Source organism: Stylophora pistillata, chromosome 2, assembly GCF_964205215.1.
Source record: "Stylophora pistillata chromosome 2, jaStyPist1.2, whole genome shotgun sequence".
In the NCBI taxonomy this organism is placed as follows: domain Eukaryota; kingdom Metazoa; phylum Cnidaria; class Anthozoa; order Scleractinia; family Pocilloporidae; genus Stylophora; species Stylophora pistillata.
Genome location: NC_142520.1, coordinates 35,162,284 through 35,183,805, shown reverse-complemented (window position 1 = coordinate 35,183,805; position 21,522 = coordinate 35,162,284). Strand labels below are relative to the sequence as shown.

General features: G+C 39.3%; 1 protein-coding gene across 1 annotated transcript; it reads left to right on the top strand.

Moving 5' to 3' along the window:
- The first annotated feature begins 420 nt into the window (after positions 1–420).
- Positions 421–9,264, top strand: LOC148739245 (uncharacterized). The gene is made up of 3 exons (XM_088751086.1): positions 421–548; positions 3,275–7,323; positions 8,085–9,264. The coding sequence occupies exons 2-3, from the start codon at positions 3,287–3,289 to the stop codon at positions 8,134–8,136; spliced, it is 4,089 nt and encodes a 1,362-aa protein (XP_088607212.1). The 5' UTR covers positions 421–548; positions 3,275–3,286; the 3' UTR covers positions 8,137–9,264.
- Positions 9,265–21,522: the final 12,258 nt, after the last annotated feature.

Here is a 21,522-nt window from a genome sequence, read left to right as displayed (position 1 = left end):
AATGCAAGTTCCATCCCTCCTAGGTTTTTATAATGATTCGTTTTTACCGATAATTTTCACATTTTAACTCACACTAGCTCTTTGCATTCTTCGTCACTTTGCACAGTAGATTTGAAATCAGTTTCTTGCTTTTGGTCTCCTACCTATCCAGAGATCTTTTCTTTTTCAAAGGTGAGCAACTAAATATCTATTTCAGGAAAAATACGTTGAGGATTGAAACTTGCTAATGTAGAGATAACATCCTCTGAATGATGAGTCTGTTTACTCTCACCACTTGATTGCTGTATGGTATATCGATATTGTTAGGAGAAGCTACATGTTCATCACCTCTGTGATGATGGCAAATAAGAAGATCCCGTATGTTATTTAATGAATCTTATGGGCAACCTGGAAAACCATTTTTCTTCCATCTTATATTTGCTTTTATTATTTTGGTGATTTCTTGTTACGTCTGTTTGTCTGAGAAAGTCTCAATTCATTTTCTTGCTTTTGTTTTCAATAGGAACACCATCGGAATCTGAAAAAAAAGGCATGCTCTGTTTCCAAGGGTGAGCTGTTTTCTTTTTTTTTTTCTTTTTTTAATTTTCACATTTTTATTACTTCTTAGTTTCATTCTCTGCGAATGAAACTGATCTCATTATTTCACCAAACAAAAAAAAACTCGAGAACTTGGTATATGAGTTGTCGAGGTAACGCGAATGTAATTGAATGAAATAAAAAGATTTTCCTTCGTATCAAAACCAAAGCATTTTGATAACGAGTGAGCGGTTGAAACGCTGTTTAGAATCTTCGCTCTTTGCCCAGTTTTATGCTGCATTACAATCACAACCTTTTCAGTCTTGAAAATAACCGTTGAGTAATCATTGCAAACATTTCGATGTTCTAATTTCATACATCTCAAATTAATAAAGCAAGTTTCTGAAACTGACAAACCTTTATCTGCATGGAACACAGTCAGAAATGCCAACACAAATCTATTCATCTGGATACAGTTGAATGGTTTCAATCCTCGTCTTATTGTAGAATGAATTTTTATTTTCGTTGGATTTATTTCGACGAAACAAAATCTACGTCGCGTGAATAAATATCTCTGGATCTAATTAACATAAATATTGATTTGCCTCGATTCTGAATCAAACAACAATGGGAACTAGAGAAGAGTGAGTTCCTGGATATTGGAGGAAAGCAAAACAAGGGTCATGATCTCGCCAGGATTTCATGCAAGAATCTAAGAAAAATTGTGGCTTTACGTATTTATATAGAAGGCAAAACTTCAAATATCTCTGCTTGCGTATAAGGTTTATTTATTCACGGCTCTCTGGTCGGTTGCGTCACAGTAATCAGAACGTCTTTACGTCGGTGTTGTCTCCTCGTTTACATGAAATGTTTTTTCCCGATCTCGAAATTTAGCGCTTGGCTTCCTGCATTCTCAGTTTCGCTCAAAATAGGATTCATTTCCTTACAACTTTTCAAAGCTTTTATCAGTTGCAGGAAGTCCTAGTCCTGCCATTATACTTGTCCTCTGACTGGATCTGCTTTTATGCCCTTAAGTTTTTTGAGCAAACTCTTTGCATTTCCCGTCACTTCTTTCAATTTCCCGAGTACCTCCGAAGATTGTACATTATGCACGAGCTTCTTGTAAAATTCGTGGATATGCAGAGGTTGTATTCCTATAAACTTGAAGGCAGGAAAATTTTCGATGTTCTGGACGTGCAGATTCTTTATCTCACTAGTTTTCCCATATTCGCCGATGAGGATGTTCTTTGCCCTTTCGTAGCCCTCTGTTGGATCAACTAGCTCTTTATAGTATGCAAACTTGGTCACAGATGCAAGGTCTGCTCTATCAATTTCGACTTGAAATCTGTTCCGGAATGGTAGCCGTGCTTCATACGTCCCACTAAAATTTTTGATCTGTAGTTTCTGTAGCTTTGTTGTCCTTTGTTCTCTGATTAGCCTTCTCGACAGGTTGTTACTTTGCCTTGGCCTCTACCAGTTGTAATTCGAATTCTGACTTCATTTCTACTTGCTCTCTTTCGAATTTAAGCTCCTCTTCATGAGCATGGGCTATCCTCTCTTCTCAGTCCTTTTGCTTTCGATATTCGTTCCCTTCATTCGCCTCTACTGGCCAATTTTTCCAGTCGCGAAATTTCTCCGTCAGCTTCTGCGATCGGTTCATCATTGGTAGTGCTTCATTTTCCAACGTCTTCTACGCTGTTGATTAGATAAAACGAAACATACTTCCTTAGTTAATGGCGCTACTCAGAAAAGTTCTCACCTGTTTCAACTGCCAGCAGCTAATTAAACGAACTGCGGCAGCGTGAGTCCGTTCAAAAAAGACGGGAGACACTCGCGACGCGTTGATGGTGTCTTCTTCACATTGTATGATTAGTTGAATTTCCAATAAAAATTGTGTTGATGAAAACTGTAAATTTTTACTATCGTTTGTTGAATAAGTATAAAATTAAATTCAGACTCTGACTTGAATTCAAACGTTTGCCGACTTTTTCTGCTAAATCTCTAACAATCTCAGTGTAAGTCATATTCAAGCAGTAAATTGACCACTTTCATAAATGGCTGCCGGATTAATATTCTTTTGTTTAAATTTAAATTAGCCTTTCTGGCCTCGCTTGAGATAATGTATTCTTTTGAATTTTGTATTGGAGAACGAGGCCAGAAAGGCTAATTTAAATTTAAACAAAAGAATATTAATCCGGCAGCCATTTATGAAAGTGGTCTATTGCGTTCAGATTCAGCAATAACTTATTCTGTTTCATACATACTTATACTTACACTGTGAAGTACTTTCGCCCGTGTCTCTTTAAATTGTATCGGTCAGTAATTAAAAAGAAAAAACTCAGTAAGTTCGAAATACTGAACATCATACCCCGTATAGCGTTTGAACGTCTTTTGCTCACTCGTTATGCTGTAACAAAGAAAGTCACTCGTTCGCTGTGCTCACTCTTTCGTTTGGAATTATATCTGTGTGGCATTTAATAAGGTTAATGCAAATACAACCACTGTTCTATCCATGAAACTTTTTTAATAGCTGTATCCAAATCTGCTCCACGATTAGTTGAATTCAAATCAGCTGATTTACTCGGGATTGGTTTGAATAAAAGAGTGAAAACGAAATATTGCCCACAGACATTTCTGAAAAGGAAGAAAGCAACCAATTCCCTAAGAAAGCTTGAGGACTCCAACATTTATCAGTTTTTATTTTTACTGTTCTTAAACTTCCCTTTCTTTTTAAATTCTTTTCCACGGCAACAAACAGGAAAGAGTCGTAATGAGTGACGCTGCAGAAATCCTGAGATCAGTCCACATAGGTTTAGATGTCGCCATATTTCTTTTCAACACTGATCGTGGCTCACAAGCGACTGACTTATGCAATGAATCTGCAATTCTGCTTCAAAACCTTGATTTTGGTATTCACCTTCATATACCCGATGTACTATTCAATGCGAAATGCGCCATCTCTGGAATCACAAATGCGGAAAGATATGCCGAAGAACTTCTCTATAAGTTCCACCTCGCAGGAGTACTAACCATGCAACTGGGAGACAAATATGAAGCACAGAGCCAGTTTGTAGACGCAAAGCAACTTTTCAAAAACGCGCTCACCATCATGCAAACGATTGGCCGCAAGAGAGAGGAAGCAATGGTTCATGGAAGACTTGGAATTGTATTAAGGAGACTCAGTAATATGCAGAAGGCAAAGAGACACCACCAGAAAGCACTTGCCATCGCGATAGAAATTGGCGACAGACAAAGAGAAGGAGCCAGTTACGGGAACCTCGGAAATGTGTTATGCTCCCTTGGCGAATATCAGAAGGCTAAAGAATATCACAATAAGGCACTTACAATTGCGATAGAAATTGGCGACAGACAAAGACAAGGAACAGAGTATGGGAACCTCGCAGGTGTGTTAGGGTACCTTGGCGAATTTCAGAAGGCTAAAGAATATCACGAGAAAGCACTTGCCATCGCGATAGAAACTGGCGACAAACAATCAGAAGGAATATTTAACGGGAACCTCGGATCTCTGTTTTATTCCCTTGGCGAATATCAGAAAGCCAGAATATATCAGGAGAAAGCGCTTGCCATCGCGATAAAAATTGGCTGCAAAGAAGGAGAGGGACATTTTTGTGGGAACCTCGGATCCGTGTTTGCTTCCCTTGGCGAATATCAAAAGGCTAAAGAATATCTCAATAAAGCACTTTCAATTGCGATAGAAATTGGCGACAAACGAAGACAAGTAGCAGATTACGCGAGCCTCGGAAGTGTGTTAGTTTCCCTTGGCGAAACTGGGAAGGCTAAAGAATATCAAGAGAAAGCACTTGCCATTGCGATAGAAATTGGTGACAGAAAAGGAGAAGGAAGAAGTAACGGGAACCTTGGAACTGTGTTTGCTTTCGACGGCGAATACCAAAAGGCTAAAGAATATCACGAGAAAGCACTTGCCATCGCGATAAAAACTGGCAATAAACATGAAGAAGGAAGAATTAACAGGAATCTCGGAGAGGTGTTTGCTTCCCTTAGCGACTATCAAAAGGCTAAAGAATATCAAGAGAAAGCACTTGCCATCGCGATAAAAACTGGCAATAAACATGAAGAAGGAAGTATTAACGGGAATCTCGGAGAGGTGTTTTCTTCCCTTGGCGAATATCAAAAGGCTAAAGAATATTGCGAGAAAGCACTTGCCATCGCAATAGAAATTGGCAACAAGCAAGAAGAAGGTAGATTGAATAGGAACCTCGGATCTGCGTTTTATTCCCTTGGCGATTATCAGAAGGCTAAAGGATATCAAGAGAAAGCACTCGCCATCGCGATAGAAAATGGCGACAGAAAAGGAGAAGGAATCAGCTACGACGACCTCGGAATGTTGTTTTATTCCCTTGGCGAATATCAGAAGGCTAAAGAATATCACGAGAAAGCACTTGCCATTGCGATAGAAATTGGCGACAAACAAGGAGAAGGAACAATTAATGAGAACATCGGGACTGTGTTTTGTTCCCTTGGCAAATATGAGAAGGCTAAAAAATATCACGAGAAAGCACTTGCCGTCGCGATAGAAATTGGTGACAGACAAAGAGAAAGAAAAGCTAACGGGAAACTCGGATATGTGTTTTATTCCCTTGGCGACTGTCAGAAAGCAAAAGAATATCAGGAGAGAGCATTTGACATCGCGAAAGAAATTGGCGACAGACAAGGAGAAGGAAGAATTAGCGGGGACCTTGGAAGTGCGTTTTATTCCCTTGGAGAATATCAGAAGGCCTACGAATGTACAGAGAAAGCACTTGCTACTGCGATAGAAATTGGCGACAGAGAAGGAGAAGGAAGAATTAAAGGAAACCTTGGATCTTTCTTTTGTTTACTTGGCGAATATCAGAAGGGTAAAGAATATAACGAGAAAGCACTTGCCACCGCAAAAGAAATTGGTGATAGAAAACGAGAAGGCATAGGGTACCAAAGACTTGGAAGAATTTATTCTGAGCTTCGAAAAAATCAGGAAGCTATACAATATTTGGAAAAAGCAGTCGGTGTCAGTAAGGTAATTGGTGACAGAAACTTAGAAGCTCACTCTATTATGAGTTTGGCGACTGTTTTTGCTTCTATGAATGACAATCAGAAAGCAAAAGAACTTTTGGAGAAGGCGCTTACCATCAGCAGAGAATATGGCCATAGAAATGTTGAAGCACAAATTTACAAAACTCTTGGCTATATATACGATTCGTTTGGTGAATGTGGCAAGGCAGAAGATTGTTTGGAGAAAGCTTACTCCATGAGCATCCAAATTGGAGACAAAATGATAGAGTTTAAGAGCCTTCTCAGCATTGCACAATTCAAGATATCGCATTCAAAGGTTGAGGAGGCCGAGAAATATCTTCTTCGATGTATTGGAAAATTCGAGCAAATCAGAAATTCTGTGGAAGGAAACAATGAGTTTAAAATGTCTCTGTCGGAGGAACACTCTACTCTTCCCTACAAGTTACTCGTTCGCTTGCTTTGCGATACTGAAAAATTTCAAGATGCTCTCTATGTTGAGGAACTGGGACGAGCAAGACTCCTCGCAGAGTTAATGGCAGACAATTTCAAGTACTCCGCGGAAAGCCAAATCTCAGCTAATCCACACTCGTGGGTCGGGATTGAAAACATCGCTAAAAGAGAAAGCAATTGTGTTGTTTTGTATATTTCGTACCTTAAGCGGCAAGTTCTTCTCTGGGTATTGAAAGTAAACGGAGACATTTGCTTTCGAAAATCAGAGAGGGTGAAAAATAATACTCTAATAGCTGAGTGCGTTTGCGATGTGGAAGGAATTTTCAAAAAGTGCGCCGCTGGCTTTGGCGTTTTACCCGAAGCGAATTGTGAAGATCGATCTTTGGATGACACGGTGACGACATCTACTCGTGAAAAGAGCCGAGAAAATTTTCAAAGTGAGCAAACCAAAGATACCGAAAGAATTCATCAATTGTGTTACAAATGGATCGTCGCACCTGTGGAAGATTTACTCACAGAGTCTGAAGTAATCATTGTGCCGGATCGTTTTTCGTACCGAGTCCCATTCGCCGCCTTGTGTGATGAACCTGCTGGAAAGTATTTATCGGAGAAGTACAGAATGCGCATGGTCCCTTCTCTGACGACTCTACACCACATTCAAGAATGTCCAGTGGACTATCACTGTCAGACTGGTGCACTGGTAGTGGGTGATCCTACGGTTGGCCAAGTGCATTACAATGGACGTCTCATAGACATTACACCATTGTTCTATGCAAACAAGGAAGCAAGGATGGTAGGTCAACTGCTGGGCATTTCACCTTTGTTAGGAGGGTGCGCAACAAAGCAGGCGATACTTCAAGCAATACCTTCAGTGAGTCTGATACATCTTGCTGCACATGGAAATGCCGAAAGAGGAGAGATTGCCCTCTCCCCACAAAGTACTGCCAACAGTATTCCACAAGAGAAAGATTACCTCCTGACTGTGTCCGACATCCAAGGAGTTCAAGTGCGAGCTAAACTGGTTGTACTCAGCTGTTGTCACAGTGGGCGTGGATTGATTAAAAAGGAAGGAGTTATTGGAATCGCTCGAGCATTTCTAGCATCCGGTGCACGTTCAGTGTTGATAGCATCGTGGGCCATACCCGACGAAGCAACAGCGACGCTTATGAAGCATTTCTATAAACTACTAGTTCGTGGAGAAAGTGTCAGTGAATCTCTTTACCAGGCAGTTCAATGGTTGAGAAGCAATGGCTTCCCCAAACCTTCCGAATGGGCTCCGTTCGTGCTGATGGGGGATAACGTGACATTTGATTTTAAGAAAAGAGGGTAAGTCTGATTATAAAAAGTAATTTTCTATAATAAACTGATTAGCACACTTAACTTTTCCAGTTGACAACATTATGGTCCATTTTTGTTTGTTTGTTTGATTTTAACAAGTGCTCGGAGCCAGAAGATTTAGATTAATCGCTTCCTAAAATTGGCCTTGAAAAAGAGTTCCCTTTTGTATGGAAATATTCAGAAATAATTGCTCAATTTTGATACGATGCAAGGTGCTATAACGATTAAATTAGTCTGAAAAAGTCAGGTCAATTCTGAAAAAGTAAACTTTATTTAGTAAAAAAATCAACAATAACAGAAATGAAATGATAATCTTTAAGTCACTTTCGCATTAATCATGGTATGTGCGACAATAATTTGGAAAGTTTAGAGAAAATCATAGCCAATGACTTTAAAGAAGAACTTTTTTTCTTACCAATGACTTTGGTAAGAAATCTGTTCTGTTTGCCTTAAAGTTGAACTGTGGAGGTGTAGTCTGATCGTCCGGGTGAGTGTAGTCCTGAGAAGGACTGTTGTCGGTTGTAGTGACTGACGTTTCGACAACCTGTGCGGAAGTCAAGTGAATGATTGTTGTCAGTAGAATGTTCTTATTCCAGTTCGTGTGAAATGATCGGTTGGTTTTGCCGTGATGTTATCCGCGCTTTGACCAGTCGTCTGCAGGTAGCTTTGACGATCTGGATGGCCTCCTGTGCGTTGAACGGGGGCTTAAAGTTGAACTGTTGACAAATTCACAATGTGATTCCTTTCAGGAAAGAAGAACTCAAAGAGGATAACAAAGAGGAAAAGAAAGGAACAGAGTGACTACTGACCCTGCACCGGCAAAGATTCTGCTTCCTGAAAATTGACTTTGACTGGACATCTGTATTACCTTGCGTAGACATTGTTATTTTGTTTTAAAGGCAAGAAGTCGTTTTTGCATGCTTTTGTAAATACGATTGAATCAAAAGCGAGCGACAATAAAACCTGTAATTCAGCTGTTAGATCTATTAGGTATATCAATAGGGAGCTGAAACTGACATTGAAATAAAAAGTTGAACGCAGGAATTTTGCTCAATGTTTAAAAATGTGAAAATGTTGGCAAAGATTCCTCAAGACTTAAAATTATCATTTATTTACACAACCATGATCTGGTTTTCAATTTTCCTATTGCATGCAATCAAAGAGTGAATACTTTTCGCAGGCCCAGGAGATGATAAAATAACAATCAAATGGAAGAGGGAACAAAAAGTGCGCGAGATACTTCATAAGAATCTAAAAGTTAAAAGGAGAAGGGAGTGCAATATACGCAAAAAAGTTAACAAACAGATAAGAAAAGAGAAACGGTATGCAAACCGTTAATGTAAAAATAGGAGAAAACATTAGGCGAGATGTTTAAATAGAAGAGTGGAAACCGCCAGCTCGTAGGATGTTAACGTGACAATCAGCCAGAATTCAGAAAAAAAGGGTAGAGGTATAGATTCTGACTTTAGAAACAAATATAAATTGAGGTAAATATTAACTTGAAAATGGGACAGAGACTGAAGAGAAAAAGCATTGTGCAAGATTCTAACGCAAAATTTAATCAGCAATAAATAAAAGTAAAGAGAGGAAATAGTGGACTAAACATAAATAAAAAAATCAGATTGGAAAGGAAAGGAAAATTGATTGCTCGAAACATTGAAGTAAAAGTCAGTCTGAAGAAGGAAAGAAACAGTACGCAAGATAATTAACAAATGGTAAACACCACTGCGTACACTATTGAGTTATGGATGCACGCGGGAGGTTGCTAAGCACGAAAGAAGCGTAAGAGTCGCTCGAGGCGATAGCCGAGAGCGACTCTAGCTTCTTGAGTGCTTAGCAAACCTCCCAAGTGCATCCATAACTCAATAGTGTACGCTGTGGTGTTTACCATTTGTTTTATAACATAACATTAACACACTGTAGCTAGAGTTCCCTTTTATTTAACAAATCTTACGTGACCAGAAAAAACAAGCGCGCGCGGAAAAATAGTCTTTGCATCTGCTCACGTCAGCAGCGTACACCCATGGGCAAATGGGGGACGCTAAATTCACCAATCAGAGCGCGCGCTTTACTTTGGTTATGTTATAAACTGAAATAGCAAACAGTAGACATAAGCATGTTACACATGCGAGAGTAATTTTTTGGATGGATGGGTTGAGAAAGAACACTCTGAGCGACTGAGTTTTATGATTTTGTAAAGCAAAGAGCATGAACTTTCAAAGTTTCAAACAAAGATGCTGTTCGAGCAAAAAAACCCTATCAATTTATATAAAATAAATTCAGAGATAGGTATTTTATGATCCGTTTTTACTGTTGTCTGAACAATTTTACGGTGAATAAACAGCACTGATTCCACGTTTACTGTTGTCTTCTTTGCAGCTGAGGTTTGGTTTACATGAAAAAAGCACCACAGAAGTCAAGAGAGACGAAATTGTGATAGTTCATGCGCGCTGTTTGTAGTTTGTACTCGTGTTACATGAAAAATGCACTCGTTTTCAGCCGATCAGACGCACGTAATGTCTTCATGTATAGTATTAGGTATAAAACCATGGATGAGTCGGGTGGTTAGTCGATCAGTTGGTCTGCTTGACCATAAGTCAGTCACCTTAAGAGCGTGTCCACGAGGAAACCGAGCGGGGGACGAAAAACCTCAAATCACCGATTTGGCTCAAACTTGGCACAAATGCTAAGTATCATGAGTTAGCAAATGTGTGAAAATATAACATCAAAATATTCAATTCTCTGGGAGATATAGGGTCCCCCTGGTGAATCCCCCATTTCCTGCATTTTTTGCATAATTAATCAGCTAATTTTGGAATGCTGCTGTGACAAAGTGAAAATCCATCTGTAAATTCAAACAACTGGGTTGTATTTTATATCCATCAGACCTCTAGAAAATTGAATAATTTTATATTTTTCATTTCATTTCTTCCCTTACCTCCGGTTAAGTAAAGACAAGTTTTTCTGGGTTTGACAAAGTCTAAAAATAAGGGTGTTTTAAGGCCCAATATCTCCGATGAGTAACCACTTCTGATCATTATTTCGATATGGGCAGTGAAAGCCATCACTGGACTTCTAAAATCAGTAATAAAATTTTTGGGAAATTAGTTTCATAGCCCGTGCTGACGTAAAATTTACATCAACCACCCGCTTTTTAGTCTATATCATCAAAATTCCGTACACCACATCTCTGTTTTATTAACTTAAAATAACTTGAAATTTACAAGAAATTTCCCAGAGAGTATCGTTTAAGCATGAACGAGGAGAGAATATTTGAAGAGCGCGAGTAGAGCCATTTTTGAGAATTTTTTTCGCAGCCATATTTGGATTATTCTCGAGGAAACGCGGCAGTTGATGATGAACATCAAGGGCGCATGTTGTCGAACTTTCTGACAAAAGAAATCTTGGAAGAAACTTGATAGTACATACATTTCTCTGTGGTACCTCAGTGGCAATTTTTGGCTTTATATCATAAGTAGCCATTATGTCAACAACGTACAGGATTCGATTTGCTTCGTTGCCTTGTTGGAATAATAAACGCAGACAGAGCTCTCAGAAAGATCCACCAAAATGATTGGTCTTTTACGGCGTGACATTTATTGACTTACATGATATGTGTTGGTGGCAAAAAGATAATTTGATGCCCTAAAAGCTGATGTTACTCAAAAGGACAATCTGCCATCTTTGATCAGATTACTCCTAAAATTTTGTTCAGCGGTCAACTTTGACATTTATTTGGCATGTTATGTTTCTAGTCTACAAAGTTTACAATGTAACAAAGATTTACGGCCACCAAAATATTTGTCTTGTTATTTGTTAAGCTTGAGATAGTTGCTGGTTCACCGAAAAACAAATAAGCCCGAGATCTATTGGTCTCCTCTCAGCACAGGGAAAAAGAAAATGGTTAAAAACATGCCTGACACGCATATAGAAATCACTTACATATTTTATCCGAGATTTACTACATACATTTGATATGTAGTCTCTTGTGGTGTACTGTCATATCATATCTGGCCTCGAAGTGCAAAATATATTCTGGCAGGCTCTTTGCCCCGGTCACATTGCAACTGATTATATGACATACGCGCTCGACCGCTGGATAATATTGCCATTTTGGTAAAGGATGGCGCAGCGTTGATCACGTAGACGGAGGAACTAGGGGAACTAGTTTACCACGAGATCTAGTGATGCCTTAGTAACCTTCCAACATTGTATGTGTTTGGAAATCAGCAATGTTTATTTCTAGTAAAGGACAAGGATGCATCAATGTCAAAGTTATCCAATTCAGTTAAAAATGATAATGGATCAGTTTGACCGGCGCCCTGTGGTCAACTATCCTATCCAAGACTTAAAGTTACTTCCCACTTTTGCGGGTGTCCTTACGGGAAAAAATTCGTACGCGCGCTGCTTTCATCTAATCCTCGCAAACTATACATCAGAAGAAAGCTTTAATAAATGCAAACTACGATAAAAATATAATTTAAGTGAGTTTTCCTTTTAGGAAATGTCAGGAGTCGGTAAGACGTAAATCGATCGAGGGTTCTTCTATTTAATTTATCGGGTATCGGATGCCGCAGCACAAGCAAAATGTACACGTAGTCACAAGGCATCAATCAGCAAAAGTGTATCAGGGTTTTTCGATATTCTCATTGGTTGTCTAGATATTACCATCTAAAGTTGAAGTAGTTAGAAATATGCAAGGCATGTTGCGTGAATGAACGCAAACAAAAACTTACATTTTCCTGGTATAAAAATTGGCTAAATCCATACCTGAAAAAACGGTGGCAAAAAGCGATCATCTATCTTCAGTCGTTTTCTTGCCATAATCTTTCTTGTAGTAACTTGCTATGTATTCCCCTTGACGACCTCAGAGACGTTTGCGAAAACACGAGGATCCGCGAAATGTGAAAGAGAGGATTCTAGTTGCCTTTCCTATTACTTCATGCCTGGAATGTTTGCAAATACACGAGAGTTGGTGTCACAAAATCCTTCTCTCATGTACTCACCTTCTCACAATGTAGCTGAGTCTGATTCTCTGACAATTTTGAAATGCATGCCGACGTCCTTGGTACACAGCTTCTCTAATCAATTGCTTTGCCAACGGGGCATTTTAACATTTTCGGACTTTAAGGAGCTCGGGGAAGCATAGTCTCTAGTCTACTTGAGTCACTAAGAAAAGTAGAAGCGTCTGCGTACGAAGGAGGTTTTCTTCCGGGTTTTGATGTTAACATAAGGGGATTGTCAGTTATTATTTGTAACCTTTAGGAGCGGCTATTACACTTCTGTCTGATACTTACTGCGAAATTGATTGTTGACCCCCCTTTCCTCGCCCCACCTTTCGGCAATAATCTGCACTTTTGCAACTGACCAATTTCTAAGGTACATCTCGACGAAGAGCCAGATATTACAATAGACATAATAATCTGGATATATCAACAAAGTTGAAATGGTAAACTGAATTGGCCACCGTAACGATTACGAAAGCTGACGTTTCGAGCGTTAGCCCTTCGTCGGAGCAAATAGAGGAATTGTGGGTTGTGTGTGCTTTTAAAGACAGAAAATGGAGCTACGTTATTGGTGGGGACATGGCAACGAGAAAAACATGAATAAATTAGTGGAATGAAAAGCGTTCGTTGATCCCTGTGGGATTTAGACTGCCGGTTTGAAAGATGAGCTTTTGTTCAAGATTTTTACGGCTTTCCGTGCTACCTAAGTGCAAGGAAAGACCGCAGATTGCCATATGTTGCTTAGAACGGATTAGGTAAATTAAAATGTCTAGCGACTGGTTTCGATGTGTCCTTGTCATTCCTTTCCACGTCTCGAAGGTGTTCTCGGAATCGGTCACCTAGTCTTCTGCCTGTTTCGCCGATGTATATCTTTTTGCAATAAGTGCAAGTTATGCAATAGATTACATTGGCGGAGGTGCACGTGAAGTGATCGGTGATCTTAATGGATCGTTTAGGTCCCGATATTTTATCAGTGTTGTGAATGAAAGGACACGTTTTGCATCGTGACGAGCGCATTTAAAAGTGCCTGGTTGGTCATTAGTCTGAAAAGAACTTCTGACCAAAAAATTGCCTATGTTTTTGTCGCGTTTGAATGAAATGAGCGGAGGCTGCGAAGAGATAGTGCTTGTCTCTGGATCGTTTTGAAGTAAATTAAAGTTTTTAAGAATGATGGATTTAACTGAGTGGTTGTGAGGGTGAAACGTGAGAGTGAATAGAATGCGGTCGGAATCTTCCTTATGCGACGTTTGTAGTGCTGAATGTCGATCAATAAGTTGAGCGCGGTGGTAACCCGCTTGAACGACGGAAACAGGGTAACCACGTTTATCGAAGAACTGGCACATTGACTCTGATTTGTGGTTTTACAATAGACAGCTGCGAGATATTACATATCAAATGTATGCGGTAAACCTCGGATAATATATGTAACTGATTTCTATATGCGTGTCAGGTTTTCAACCATTTTCTTTTTCCTTGTGATGAGAGGAGACTAATATATCTTGGGCTTATTTGTTTTTCGGTGAACTAGCAACTATCTCAAGGTTAACAAATAACAAGTCAAATATTTTAATAGCCGTAACTCTTTGTTACATTGTAAACTTTGTAGACTAGAAACATAACATGCTGAATGAATGTCAAAGTTGACCGCGGAACAGAATTGCAGGAGCGATCTTATCAAAGATGGCGGATTGTCCTTTTGAGTAACATCAGCTTTTAGGGCATCAAATTATCTTTTTTCCACCAACATATATCATCAAGTCAATATGTGTCACGGCGTAAAAGACCAATCATTTCGGCGGATCTTTCTGAGAGTTCTGTCTGCGTTTAATGTTTCAACAAGGCAACGAAGTAAATTGAATAGAGTGCATTTTTGACATAATGGCTACTTATCTAACAAATGATATAAAGCCAAAAGTTGGAACTGAGGCACCACAGAGACATGTATGTACTATCAAGTTTCTGATTTCTTTTGTCAGAAAGTTCGACTACATGCGCCCTTGATCTTCATCATCAACTATTGCGTTTCCTTGAGAATAATCCAAATATGGCGGCGAAAAAATTTCTCAAAAATGACTCAACTTGCGCTATTCAAATATTCTCTCCTCGTTCATGTTTAAACGATATTCTCTGGGAAATTTCTTGTAATTTTCAAGTTATTTTAAGTTAATAAAACAGAGATGTGGTGTACGAAATTTTGATGATATAGACTAAAAAGTGGGAGGTAGATGTAACTTTCACGTCAGCACAGGCTATGAAATTAATTGCCCAAAAATTTTATAACTGATTTTGGAAGTCCAGGGATGACTTTTACTGCCCATATAGGAATAATGATTAGAAGTGGTTGCTCATGGCAGATATTGGACCTTAAAATACCCTTACTTTTGGACTTTATTAAAACCAGAAAAGGTTGTCTTTACTTAAGTAAGAGGTAAGGGAAGAAATGACATGAAAAAGTTAAAAAAATAATTCTGATAGATATAAACTACAACCCAGTTGTTTGAATTTACAGATGGATTTTAACTTGTCACAGCAGCAATGCAAAGTTAGCTAATTAATTATGCAAAAATGCAGGAAATGGGGGTTTTCCCAGGGGGACCCTATATCTCTCAGGGAATTAAATATTTTGAACTATTACTTTGACACATTTGTTAACTCATGATACTTAGCATTTGTGCCAAGTTTGAGCCAAATCGGTGGTTTGAGGTTTTTGGCCCTTGCCCGGTTCTGCCCGGTTTTCTCGTGGACACCCTCTTAACTATGAGTCAGTTAGGCTGACGGCCTATCAACCAATTAGGTTGAGAAGTCAGTCTTTAAGGAAAACAATCATAGAGTTACTACGCCAGCCGCCAAGTCGAACCAGTATAGTCAGTAAGTCACTTAAAGTCAGTCAAGCCGCCAGCCAGATAGTCAGTAGTCAGTACGTCGGACCGTCAATCCGTCAGTCAGTCAGATCGACGGTTACTCTGTCAGTGTGTCAGTCAGTCAGTCAGTCACTCACGCACTCATTCAGTAAGACAGTGAGGCTATCAGTCTGTCGGTCACTCAGTCTGTCGGTCAGTCAGTCTGTCGGTCAGTCAGTCTGTCGGTCACTCAGTCTGTCGGTCACTCAGTCTGTCGGTCACTCAGTCTGTCGGTCACTCAGTCTGTCGGTCACTCAGTCTGTCCGTGGGTCAGTCAGCCTGTCAGTCAGTCGGGCAGTCCGTCAGTGATTCCGTAAGCCAGTTTGTCAGTCAGCCTGTTAGTCAATCAGTACATTAGGCCCCATTTATATGGTCTTGGGTACCGGAGATAACCTATAAAGGTAGATGATCCTGGACAAAATGTTCGATTCGTCGTTTCGTTATGGCTTTTCATCGTTGCCGCACTCCGTTACTTCTAGTCGAGTCGTTGTTTTCCGAGTTCGAGTCGTCGTTATAGAAGTCGACTCATCGCTTCGTGAGTTCGTTTCGTCGTAATGTCAGTTAGATTCGTCGGCTAGCCTTTTCCACTTATCGTTTTACGAGTCCGACTCATCATCGACCACATCGGTTCGTCGTCGTTCGTCGTTTTGTTGCATGGGGAAAAGAGTCTCTTTTCCGCGTACAACAAAGGAAATGGGAGACATCTTCACGCAGGCTATGTGTAATTTGACTGCTGTATTGCGGTTGGTTTGCATTTACAATAAATTGTTTTGGAAATCCTTGAATCCTCTTTGTTTCTACTCACTTGACCACTGTATCCTATTACATCTATCCATTACCTAATGCCTGAAAATGTAAGACAAGATTAAGGTAGATATCAAGTCCCAGACATTGACTCTCAGCCAGGGGGTCATTCTGTTCCAGGCATGCATGTAGATAAGTTTCTGTTATACTAGGTAATTCTATATCAGGAACTTCCACGGACATTGTGTCTTCTAAGAGTACACTGTTTCCACCTCACTGACAATCAGGAAGGGACCCATTCCAATCAATGCCATAATGGGGAACATTGTCCACCTGTGGAAGAGAAAGTACATGTAAATGGTCAGAAACAGTCAATCAGTTAATCCTCTGTTCAAATGGTCAAATTGTATACAAGTAAATGAGAAGTAAATAAACGCAAAATCCACAGAGAAAATTAACTTCCCTTGGGTGTGGCTAGACTGCCACACCTTAACTGCTTCATTTTTATCATTGTTATTTTTTAACCTTCTCTAAGCAAAGTGCGATGATTGGTCCTAAGGGTGTCTGCTTAAGCAGGACTGTAATTTTGAAGTCATAACCACAATACATAGCTGTGTTTTCTTGTAGTAGGGTTTCTATCATAAGAATGAAATGTTTCGGCAGAGTTTTTTTTAAAAGGAAGAGAACAAAGCTATTGAGATAGAGCTTTCACACAGTAATTTAAAACACATAAGTAATGTCAGAACAAAAGAACTATTTCAGAAAAAAAGACTTTGACCAACTAGGAATATTTGAAATTAGTCCTGAGCCATCTTGCATTGTTGATTAGAAGCAGAACATGTACTTTCAACATACCGATAGTTGTGCTTGCTCTACAGAGAGAGACAATCTATGGAGACCCCATATCCATAATTGAGTTTGAGACATGTTTTCCTCTGTGGATATAGGGTGTTTATTCCACCCTTCTGTAAACTCGCGAAGATGGGCATTAATTTTTGCTTCAAACAAACAGGTGGAAATAATTGTAAATGTCCAAAAGCCCCTCAGATTTCATATGGTCAAAAAGGTTGAAGTAAATGAACGGACACCCTGAGAACACATCTCTCCATTAATGCTCAATTCGCTGATTTTGACAACTTCTTCCAGCTACAAGATTTCCACGATCTGGCCCTCTGTCCGGATGTGTTAATAGATACCAAGCAACATCAACCTTTTTCCACTCCTTGATCAGCTCGTACTCTTGGAGGCAGGCCATTTTCTTCAACTGCAGTTTTAAAAAAGTTGAAGGACAGTTGTTGCTTTTTTTATTACAACTGCAGTGCAAAATGCGCCTCGAGTATCCATCTATGCCACCATGTATTACAAACCCCCACCTAAAAATAAATTATACAAGCTTACTTGATATCAGTCATCACCACAACAGCAGAATGACAAATGTTTTGGAGATGGTGGACACATAACAGTCAATTTTTTTTTTAGGTGAAAATTTAAAAGGTGCACCGATTGTACGTGCAAATATAAAATAAATAATTGTCCTAAAATTGTGCCAAACTGCCTGTTCAGCTTTGCTCTTCAGTGAATGAGTTACATTTCTTAGATAAAGCAACCTAATTTTCCTTACATGGAAAATGTTTAACAGCTAAGGGTGTTGACACCATGATCATTCATATATTTGCTAAAGAGGTAAGGGTTTGTGATTACCTTTATTATATCATTATTATCTTTGTGATCACTTGCAACAAATAGTAGCTACCTTATTACTTGTGGTTTCCATCGATATGCCCCAGTGAAAGGGGGGCCTGGACAGAGTACGTTCTGTGTCTGACCGCTGTAAGCTGTAATGCCTGCATTAAAATTTCTTCAAGACACAACCTTCTCATGCTGTCTCGAATACGATCCCATTGCACATTATGACCTCTCGCACGAAGGTGTCCACGCATGTTCCTATACCCACATCTGGGAAAGGTCTTCAGAATGTCTGAGCTTTTAAACGAATAGATAAGCCAAGCATTAAAAACATATTTCAGTGGCAGCTATCAGGGAAGGGGTTTTGCACCATCCCCATCTCCCATGAGAAGTTGAAAATACAAGAACTTTCTTATTGTAAAATCACATGAAGTTCTTTCATAATGAAAAAAAGGGTTACTTACAAGAAGTCTCTAAATAGGAGGCCCAGCACCACAATCTAATTGCTGTTGAGCCTGGAGACAACAAGACATGAATCAAAATCAACATGGCAGAAAATGTACTGTAAAAAATGTTCCTGCTCTTGTTCTTGTTTTTCTCTATGCTGTTACTATTCTCAATATTCAGTTTATAAGAATTATTTCAGGTGAAATATTGTTAACTATGTCGTTATTTCTTTTTTTTTCATTTTCTTAAATGCAAAAAATTTGGATGGGTTGGATGACACTAAATGAAGAAAAAGAAAAGGATGGCCTTAAGTTGTCTGTTGGCATTACTCAAGGATTGCTGCTAGATAATGGTTTAAATATATTTCTTTTCTGCTATAGGATTGATTTACTTTGCTTGAATGACCCTGCGCATTGAGTAAAAATACTCAGCGATACCACACAACAAAACGTCTAATAAGTTATTCATCATCCAACACGTTAAATTTTTATTTCAGTGCGGACGAATTTCGCGGATATTTACTTTACGGGGAGTGTGTGACAGAAGTGTGCGAAGCGGAACGGAATTGGCGCGTTGTTGTGTTGCTGTTTCTATTTCCTTCGATAAATGAAAAATTTCCCGGTCACCTACCTGTTTTTCTTCGTTCGATTCATCTAATAAACTTGGATCTACATTTGGCAGCCATTCCGACTCTTGATCGTTAGAGATATGATTCAAATTGTCCACCATTTTATTTTTAGTAACTTCAATCCAATTCTTCGCTTGCGCGATGCGAGAAAACCTGTCTAACCGGTTCTTCGGAGTACAATTACCGCGTGATATTTGTATTCGTCTAGGGCGTTATTTGTACTCTACGGAGTGTAGTTGGATAAAAACACCACTTACTTCTAGATCTGTTATGGAGATAAGTTTGAGACGCGTGTCTTTTGCTTTTTCATCCTCTTCCTGTGTGACAGAGGAGCCCATTTTCACCAAGTTTTCAGCTCCTCGCACAAGTGGACCTATTCAAGAAGCAAAGATACCTTGTATTCGTTACAAACAATAGTAGAAAGGTTGGCGGAAGAGTAAAATGGAAAAAAGAATTACGAACTCAAATATATACTTAGTCAGAAATTGGGCAAACTATACGAAAATTATTTAACAGGTATAATTCATATAAAAATTAAACAAAAACATGTAATGAAATTTAAAGCATAAGTGGCAGTTTACTTATGAGTTTCTAAATGAAGTATTACGTTTTTTTTTAGTTTTTTGTTATTTACTAAATCATTCCTCCTAGAAAATGTCGCTTCAGAATTTTCACAACGTAGCACTGAAGAGTGAATCAAAAATGACCTAAAAGGAAGACGGAATTTACTCTACACGATGCCCTTGCTGTGAAGATACGCCACAGTCTGCCTTGGTAAGGGCAAAGTGGCCCTATACAGCAAGAGCTGCCCCCGATTTCTATAATTGAAATAAAATGACAAAGAGTATTACCACCCCTCACTGAACGGGAGTCCAGTCCATCGCAAGGCTACACAAGTAGATAATTGATCAGTAAATCAAATAATCCTGATATCGCCATTCTCATGATAGGCGTTGCATTAGCCAGGGAATGTTCGTAGATTTCTCTTCTTGCTGTGATCAATTTTCCCCTCTTACCCACCTCCTATGTTGCCGGTCTCGCAGAGAGAACATCTGGCAACCCAGATCAGTTCAAGCGCACTACAACGAAAAAAGAAAGAAAAAGAAAAGGCATTAGCGTCTGTCTACAGTTAGTGGTCATCTCAGTAATGCGGTCCTAGGGGAATGGGAGGTATTAAGTAAAAATAAAAAAGCTTCAACCACAAAAATTAGGTTTGTTCTTCCACTACTAAACCATTTATTTTTTACATTTCACAGCTTCGAGGTCGCGTAAATCACACGACATAAACGTCACCAACGCATAGGCACACAATGCGTACAAAGAAGATAAAAAAACTAACAAAACCTAAATAAAAGCCAGTCTTCAGTCTGGACAAAAGGAGTTTCTCCTTGTTAAATGTAGATCCATTTTAGGAATTGCTTGACCGTTTTTTTTCTTTTTCGGAACATAGCGTCTCTTTTAACTCTCAATCTCCTAACATCTCATTAGTTATTCTCCTTGTTTCCTTTAAAACAGTTCTTATGATTTTAGTTTACAGAATTTTGTATTGGATCAGCTAGCTATCTCCTTATTGATATTTTACTTCAGTCTCATCACCTTTCTACTTGATATTGTATTGATGTTGTAAGAAGAAATTTTGTCTTGGTCACTCATGGGAGCAAGTACCCTGCTGGGAGAGGCGTTTATTTGTTAACTTCCTCTACGGTCTACGTAAAGATAAAGTCCTCTGCGCTCGGCCTGTTAAATCTTCTTCGAGCATGCGCGGCCTGTTGCTTAGAAACAAACTTGTTCCCGGTAGTACACGGTCTTGCTATATAGCTAAATAGGATGCGTGCGCATAAAAACGTGTTTAAAACAGGTTCTGACCGGTTTTGCAAATCAGATTATCCACAAACTTGGATAACTCCCAGGCGCATGCTCGAAGAAGATTTAACAGGCTGAGTGCAGAGGACTTTATTTTTACGTGGACCGCAGGGGAAGTTAACAAATAAACGCCTCTGCCAGCAGGGTAGGGAGCAAGAGAATATGAAGAATCTCTTGGTTACGTCCGTTTCCCAACCTACCCCTTTCCTTGGTTAATGGCGCTTTATACTATTACTAAAAATAGAGTTTGTTACGTGATAATCTATGAGACCCCCCGCACAGACTCAGACAAACATTGCGACCAGGTTAAGGAAATATATTAGCGGGAGCTGTAAAATTAAAACAAAACGATGGAAAATTTCGTCAAAAAATGACTTGGCGTTCTAAAAGGAAGCGGCATGGTTGGCACCAAACACTGTTGTTGGAATGAGTGTACGACAGACTCAAGATATGCAGATAAATGGCCAAAATCACTCAAAGAGTGAAAGGAATTAGGGAAGAAAGTATTCATTCCTTTCCCAAAACCTTCGCGAGACATGGCAAAGTGCAAGCGTTGGCTAGTGGCTTGTTCGCGTGAGTTTTTTACGGAGAAAAACATAACAAGAAACACTTAATTTATATTTGTGCTCTTCACTGGCCCGGCGAAAAAGGTCCAACAGCCGAATTTCCCGATCCCCTAAAGGCAAATCTAAGACCAGCGCAAGTCAGTTGAGCACATGCTCCTAAGAGGAAAGCACCGAAAGAAAGAGAAAACTCAGCGTCAAAGAAACAGAAATTATTCGATGACAACTGCATGAACATTAACTACATAAACTACATGAACTGGCATTTAATAGAAACACAACCAGTATTGAGCGAAATATACAAAAATCCGCCGCTCATATCTTACAAAAGAGGGCGATCGCTCAAAGAG